General features: G+C 39.9%; 1 protein-coding gene across 1 annotated transcript; it reads left to right on the top strand.

Moving 5' to 3' along the window:
- Window positions 1-766: 766 nt before the first annotated feature.
- LOC115633079 lies at window positions 767-1353 on the top strand. Its single transcript, XM_030530455.1, has 2 exons — window positions 767-888; window positions 954-1353. Exons 1-2 carry the CDS (start codon window positions 804-806, stop codon window positions 1223-1225), a joined length of 357 nt encoding a protein of 118 aa, XP_030386315.1. The 5' UTR covers window positions 767-803; the 3' UTR covers window positions 1226-1353.
- Window positions 1354-8624: the final 7271 nt, after the last annotated feature.

Raw genomic sequence — 8624 nt, 5'->3', positions numbered from 1 at the left:
CATAATTTAGCTGCATTTTTTGTTAACGGTTCACGTTCCATTCAAACGCTTATCGACATCATCGGCATCATCCGGCTTACCATTTTGTATGGCTTGTGTATGCAAAAGTGTCAAAAGCTGCGTAAAATATTAACTGCTGCATGTTTACAAGCGCCGATTGCCAATAAAAACAAAACTGGCCACAAATTATCAGTGGAGCGGTCATCAGAGGAGATGAACAGACTCCACTCACTACTCATAATCATCTCAATATACTTTTATAGAGTTCACACCTCGGCGTCGTCAACTAATCAGAAATCAGTTAAAACCACTCGCATATACATATAAATAATGCATATTGAATCTTTTTACGATCTGCCAATTGCCCAAATAAAATGCTTTTGGCTTTCCAAAGCGCATGCGCAACGAATGGTATAAACAAGTTATGGGCTGAAAAAGAAAAGAGAAAACTCTTCAAAACCTAAATTATTCAGCTACAGCTATGGGTGTGGCTAGTCGCTATGTCTTAAGGGCATTGTGTAGGGCATTATGTACTTGTTTCATTTCCATTTCGTTCCTCCTGTATGCAATACTATTATCGGGTTATCGGCTTGCAGCTTACAAAACTAAAAGGCAGGACAATTCGTGTCTTTTGGCAACATGGCAACAATGTAGCTGTCGTTTTAAACTTGAGAGAGGAAGACAACTCTAGAGTTTCGTGACACAGCAGTGGCTAAGATTTGTGCAAATTTTCGCTTTTCATGTGCAAAATGAACCGCAAAAATCTCAAACTTTGCAAAGGCAATCTAAAGATCAAGGAAGATATGGCTTTCATTGATGGCGTGCTGGCAGCCGGCGGAATAGCCCACGAGCCGGAACTACGTCCGTTTCTGCTGGACATTGCCTACAGTAAGTAACACAAAACGCGTTTTGGGTGCCAATAATTCAACATAGAACTCGTGCTTCGTCTATAGCCATGATGAGGGATAGCCTGTTGGAGGCCCGGCGCTATGCCGATCTCCAAAATCAAACTAATATCAATGTCGAGCATATCCGAATGACCCAATTTGTAGAACCTAGGGCTGACCTACTGCCGATGGACGATGAGCCCTACTCGGCTTCCACGGGAGCTACAGTGCCACCGGATTCGGCTCGAATGGATCCTAAGAAGTCCTCGGAGCCACAGGGGCATGCCAGAAGGGTTGAACCTGAAGTGAAGGCCCCCAAAAAAATGAAATTAGACTAAAGGGCCAACATCAACCTTGACGGCGACACGTGCAACGAGGTCTATTTGATTGATCAACAATTAATATTAAACACATTTGATATAAAAATGCATTTAACTTTTTTATAATATATGATTATCAATATTCAGTTGATACTCGTCAACTTGTGTGTGGAATTTGAAGAGGGACCTTGTTTAGGAGTCGAAGGCCAAAAATTAGCATCAAAACCTGACAAGAAAGTTTGGATTAATCAAAGAAAGCGTCTGTCACATCGGTCCTAATTCGAAATAGTCTACTTGGGAATAATGAATAATATACTTATTGTAGTAAAAGCTAAGTCGATCATTCCAGTAATGCCAGAGATAGTCATGATAGTCATGAAAATTTGCCGACGAAGTGCTGAATATGTTGACCAAACCCAAACGAGTGACCAATTGGAACCCTTGTTAATAGAAATGCGATGCTAGTAAGCTGGGCTGTGGCCGCTGAGGATGAGTCGCCACAAGCTAATGGTTTTTATTGGGCTCTAAAGTAATCGGTGATGGGTAAACGCGACGAGGAAAGCACCCACACAAATTATTGAGCAAGACATACACAATTCATGAATACTCTCTTTGAGTTAACCCCTTCTTGCCCCGCAAATAAACAATGAAAAAATTTATTGGCGCCACCGATTTCCGTTCACTTGAGCTGAAAACCGCTCAATTTTTCACCTGTCTCGAGCGCCTGTGGCTGGCAACGAACTACGAGTATGTATGTGGAAGGACTGGCGAATGGAATTTGATACGGGCAGAAGCTTATTTAACTGTCATGCATCTTCGTTGGACTCCCTATTTCAGGTCGCATTGTCAGCCCGTCGTTTTTATTTTGACAGTTTCAGCGTAAAAAAGGTTTCGCCTCGCCGATCAATTTCGCCCGAACATTCTCGAAAAGCCAACAAGAATATGACATTAAAGAAAGAAGCATCACAGTGCAGACACAAATTATGTGGAATGTTATGTGATAGAAGAGTTGGAGACGCCGATGCCGATGGCGATGGTGATGGTTATGGCGATGGCGATGGCGATGGAGGCGGCAACTGAGGAGGTGGAGAAGGCAGGGGAGCAGGCAATGTAGACATCGCCAACTTGCATACTCAAGTCAACTTGCTGGCAATGTCAATGTTATAGTCAGACTGGCCAGCCACCACACACGGCCGCCGCCGGAGCCTTGACAATGACAGTCAGCGCATAGCATAGCATAGCATAGCATTTCAGATAATACAACCAACAACTACAACTACAACAAGAGATATGGCAGTAGTAGTAGCAACAACAATGACTGCAAACTGCTTTACAGTTTACCTTCAGCACGGCCAGCAATGACTCTGACTCCGAATACGGCTCTGGCTCTGGCTGTGGCTGTGACTGTGACTTTGAGAGCCTCGAGGCATACACGTACCACGCACATACTTGTACAAACGAGGGAACGCGCATATTATGCAAACCAACAGCAAAAACAACAAGCATGCCAACAATAACAACAGCAACTAAAAGACAAAGACACATGGCCCACTAGACATTGACTGGCATGGCTAACTGCCCCCCACCAAGAGTTGTACAAACTGGCTCCCAACCTAAACAACTATCGATAGCACACCAGGAATAGAATGGTTCAGTAACTATTGATTGATTTGGGCGACCCATGTCTTAAAACAGTTTATTTTTGGGATTAATTTCCTAAAATGCATTTACTTTGTATGTGAAATGTATATTTAGTTTTAATTCTTTAGTCTCCAACAAGGTTCCGTTTACTTTTGAATTCCTTAAAGTTTCAGTTTTTCCTTAAACATCGATGACTGTCGATATATCGGAAAACATCAAGTACTTATCATCAAAAATCGATACAACCCTATTATTTGCGTGAGAGAGCAGCTCAATCTGTGGTCAGACATGCAAGTACTTTGTACACCTATTCTTATTAGTAATTCGTTTACTTAATAACAACAACAAGGATCCGTTTACTTTTGAATCCTTTAAAGTTTCAGTTTTTCCTTAAACATCGATGACTGTCGATATATCGGAAAACATCAAGTACTTGTCATCAAAAATCGATACAACCCTATTATTTGCGTGAGACAGTAGCTCAATCTGTGGTCAGACATGCAAGTACTTTGTACACCTATTCTTATTAGTAATTCGTGGACTTAATAATCTACCCATTCATGCAAAAGCTCATTCTATTGGCCATTGGTTCGATCAATTCTGTTCTCTATGTAGTCAATCCCGCTGATACTTGTTGAGATGCTTATCAATTGTGCTCTCTGTTAGCCCCCTTTGACGCCAGCTCTTGGAACTGGTTCCAAACCACACAGCCAAGCCGCAGACTGACAACGACTCCGACTACCTTGATTTCTGTATATAAATACCTCACTATCTGTTGTATCTGCGTCTGTCTGGACTAGAGCAGTCGACGAAACTGCTGTAAATTAACGCGGGCGTTAAAATTGCAATTTTTCACTTAATACCAACAACAACAACATCAACAAGAAGAATAAGAGGAAGCAGAGGAGTAGCTGCGCAAGAATTGCCACAGCGTGTGGCAAAGAGACAGCGCTCTGGCATTAATACCTTAACTTATTTAAGAATTGCCAGCACGTACGCAAGCAATGCCCGCCAACCTACAGCCAAGAGGCAATGGCACTATGGAGGGGCCTCCATAATCCCTCCCCCGTACTCCCCACCGCCAGCCAACACAATTCAGTTACTAACTGAACTCGTTTCTCGCCTTGCGTTTTACGCCCTACCCTGGGCCTGGGCAGCCTTTTTGATATAAACTCTATGTAAAGTGTCCTTGAAATAATTGTAAAATATGTCCATTCGATGCCGCGACTGCGCCACTGCAATTGCACTCTGCTGACGAGCAGGACGTCTGGACGGCTGAACGGCTGGACGTCCCTCAGGTCCGCAGGTCCGGCCGGTCTCTTGATTCGTCGCCTGCGTGGGTGCACTTGCCAGTTTGCTAGTTATTTTTATTATTCATTTTTATTTATGTCGCTTTGTTTCGCCTTTTCGCTATTAATAAATTTCAATAAGTTGAATTGAATAGCTCGGCAGCGAGCAGCGAGCAACGAGCAGCTTCGGGCCGCCCAGCTCAGCCCATCCCAACCCAGCCGAACCGAACCGAACAGAACGCCCATTCGCTCGGCACCGGCCATGTGGCATATTTGTGGCGCATATGTCACCGAACATTGCTCGACATACACTCAAAAATAATTGTGTCTGGCAACTAGAATTTGTGCGCTCTTCTTCTTCTTCAGCTGTTGATCCCATAAAGGCACAAGTCAGGCCCTGATTGTAATTGAAACGCGAAACTTTTATTTTGGCTAAAGCTAAAGCTCTGTAGTATATTACAAACGATACAGTTTCTAGCAGGAATCCCACTATTTGAGTTTGTTCCTGAGTAGGCGCTCGGTTCCAATAACGTCGCAAACATCCTGACAGAACGGATAATTGAAAAAATGTCGAGGCTATCATAAAATTAAATAATTTTCCTATCTAGGACAGGTTTTAAGCAAAGATAAAATATTGAGAAAAAAAATATGATTTTTTCAAATTTTACTCTGAACACATTTTTCACACTTCAAAGGGTAAAAAGGGTACATAATGTATATACAGTGGCTCCCAGCTTATTCGACCCAGTCCATAGTAAAATTTTTAAATGAGTATAACTTCTAAACGAATAGAGATATATATTATTAAAAAAAATCAATCAATTCAATGTCACAGCTTATTCGACTCACCTTAAAAAATATTGGCAAAAATACAAAATTAAGGTAAAACTTCGATTTTAATACTTAGTATAACTTCCCTGTTGGTCAATAACTACTTTAAGCCTTTTAGGCATCGACTCCACTAATTTTCTTGCCGTTTCCGGAGAGATCTTTGCCCATTCCTCAACAAGTGCAGTTTTTAGGTCATTTTTGTCGGATATATTTCTTTTCTGAATATTCACATCCAAACGGCTGGGCCCACATTAACTTGTCGTGGTATGTAGACAATCCTTTTCAATTTAATTTTACAACTCGACTATCTTATGAATAGCTGAAGATTTCGATTTCACCATCTATTGGAGCAATTAACCGAAATGTTAATGCCGCAACTAATGAGGAAACTATTGAAGTCCTTGCTGCGATTTTCAAGCAAATCTGCATAGCTTTTGTTGAATACTTTAATTAACTATTTCGTGTACAATTTTTTTCAAGTGCATATCATTCATTCCCGTTGCCAATTGCCGTCTGCTCATTTTTTGCGGCCTGCCTGCCTGCCTGCCTGCCTGCCTGCCTGCCTGCTTAATTGAAAATAGCAAATACAAATTATGAGCGCATTTTCTGATTGTGTGTACATACATACACACTCGCACTATACATGCATACCTATGTATTTATTTCAGTACTTATTTGTGTGTGTGTGTGTGTGTGTGTGTGGCAACGAACCGAGAGCGAACAGCAGTGGCATTTTTGCAAGCAATCAAACAAATAAACAGACACAGGCCGGCCCAAGCGTCCAAACCTCCACTCGACCGCTCCGTACCCCGCCGCCTTTCACAAACGGCAGAAAGCAGTAGTCGTCGCCAACATTCTCCCATATGCATATACAAACGTACATACATACACACATACTACATGTATAGTACACATATTCTGAAATGCATCGAACTATCGCGACTGGCAGCCCAACCTGTTTAATTTCAACGCCGCTCATTTCGATAATTTATTTTGCCAACGCGCCATCGGCTGATGATGGCAACGAGGCAACGGGGCGGGGTGGCAGCGAGGTGGCAGCGAGCTGGCTTCCGAAGTAAACTGAAGTGAAGGCATTACAGCCTGCATTATTTACTGATTAGCTTCGCCAAATGCAATTCGCTGCGGCAGATGCCCCTGCACGCTGGCAGGCAGGCAGGCAGTTTAAGCTTCCACTTGTACTTCGACTTGGTCGAAGAGAAGGTCGTTCTGCTTCTACGAGTAGAATATGTATTTGTGCAGCATTTGTGGCATTGCAAATAATTTGGCGAGTAATCTGTTGGCGCAATTAAAACATTATTTTTGAGCAAATCAAATTGTTGCCATTACGCTCGAGCGGCAGACGAAAGCGAAACGTGAAATGCAAGATGTGTTGTAAGGCGCAGAAAATTAAATGGAAATAAAATTGAAGGCGGCCAGCACAAAATATATTTATTCGGCAAAACAACACACACACACACACACATTGCGAAACCACACACGCACACACGCACACACTCACACTTTCACACACACAATTAAGCTGCAAATTTATATGCCTTACACACTTGACGTTTGCATTTTAGTTTCGAGGGCCCACGGGGCGTATACGCAACGCGGTCTCGGATCCGCTGCTTTGGCGTGCGTTGACGCTTGAAATTGCTGAAATTTGCGTATAAAGCAGAGAAAATTAAATATGCCAAATTAATATACTACATATACATAAATAGAAACTAAGTTGCTGTATGTGTAAGTTTTTGGCAAATTGCGCAAAATAGTTCCGAGAAATTTGTTAACATTTTACTTTTTTCAATTAAATGCCAACTGAACTTTGAGGTTGTGAAAGCGCTCGTAATTGAAGCAATCAAACGAAGGGCTAGGGATGGTACTTTTAAGAATATCAACATAGAAAATGTGTATAGGTTTTGCAAAATATTGTATTTATATTCCCATCGAAAAAGATTGATACAATTTACAGTGTTTTATATTTCAAAGAAATACGAATACATAAATATAAATAATAGTTCCATTCCTTGATATATTGCATACTTACAAATTTGCTTACAGAATTGATAAAAATATGTTACATTGCATTCAATATTTGCATTAGAGTAGCGCTCTGTTGAAATACTTATGGAATCACCCACTAAATACAAATGCTTACCATCGACTTAAATCCAACAACTGACACGTTTTAAAAATAAAACCATTAAACCATTAACCATTAAGCAAAACTGCAACCAAAGAGCAAGCATAAGTAAATATATTCAAATGCACACAATTCTAACTGCTCGAACTGAACGTCAATTATAAAACTGAATTATTATTCTAATCGCTGGTGTGTGCATTTCTATGAGGGCATGACAATTCTCAATAGAAATCCGGTCTTGAAACATCGGTCCCTAAGTAGCTAGCTAGCCCCAACTCAGACCTCTTTACTGCCAATCATATTTCATTTATTGTATTACTATTCCTATGGGCTAAGAAAATATAGCCGCAATATCGTTTCATTATTGTATTTAAAGTATGGAATAACATTTTTGCTTATAATGGTATCTTGAATAATCTTGAAGAACTGTCAAGAGTTATTTAACAAGAATGGAAACCGCACGAAAAAAGATTGACAGATTGACTCGATTTGACAAACCTGTAAATGAAATACAAAAGAAATAGAAAAAGAAAATAATGATAATATTAATAATAATCAAGTAAATTTAGACTTTCTGATACTATATATGTAGTATATAAACATTTCTTAATCTAGAATTGTTATAGCTTTTAATTGTGTTTGTCTTTGACGCAAAATTTAATGCCTGTCTGGCCATAACGTAAGGCTTAAAGTTAAAGGCCACCGAAACGCCTTTGTCGAGCAATTCCAGGAATTCCTCTTAAATACATAATCCCATCGTCCAATAAACATGTGTCGGAAACGCACAAATGTTTAGTAGTTGCTTAAATACATTTTGGTTATTGTTATTATCTTTTTATTTCAAATATTAAAACACACGGATATAGAGAACTACACGTATGTGTGTTAATGTATTTGGTTTTCAAAGCAATTCTCGAATGTCTTGATATTTGCATCATTAAATAAATTTTTGGCAGCATTTGGCGTGAAAATATTCGGTTGATCTTTTGATCAAATTCAATATAAATATGCACATACATATGTACATACTTGTATGTGTGTACTATGTTTATCAATCCCATACCAAATCGTACATACAAGCATACTACATACTCGTATAGTATATTGCTTGTATATTTGAAAACAATTTTTCTCTGATTTTTCATTGCTGTTATCGTTTTTATTTGCAGCATTTTATAGTAAGTATATGTTTGTGTGTGTGTGTGTGTGTTGAATAAATTTTGCCGCTAGCTGTGAACATAACACACGCACACACACACACACACACACACACACACACACACACATGTAGGCTGAAAAACAAACAGACAGAAAAGTAGTTCATTGAATATATTCTACTTGATTTTATTTTGCAGCGCTTAAATGATTTATATGCGCATACAGACTCACACATACGTACATATAGTACATGCATACATACATACATAAACGCATATGTATGTACATATGTAGGGGCAAACATGCCGTCAGTCATTCAATCGACACACAAAGCAGATATACACAGTTATGC

The sequence above is a fragment of the Scaptodrosophila lebanonensis genome, unplaced genomic scaffold, assembly GCF_003285725.1.
Source record: "Scaptodrosophila lebanonensis strain 11010-0011.00,11010-0021.00 unplaced genomic scaffold, SlebRS2 tig00001415-arrow-pilon, whole genome shotgun sequence".
Taxonomy (NCBI): Eukaryota; Metazoa; Arthropoda; class Insecta; order Diptera; family Drosophilidae; genus Scaptodrosophila; species Scaptodrosophila lebanonensis.
Note: the sequence above shows the minus strand (reverse complement) of the source record. Positions and strands in the feature narration are given on the sequence as shown.

Excerpts from the sequence above, each read along its gene's own strand:
- LOC115633079 (XM_030530455.1), top strand. The coding sequence starts at position 804 with ATGGCTTTCATTGATGGCGTGCTGGCAGCCGGCGGAATAGCCCACGAG. Across the intron at positions 889-953 it reads TCTGCTGGACATTGCCTACA|CCATGATGAGGGATAGCCTG; the intron begins GTAAGTAACACA and ends CTTCGTCTATAG.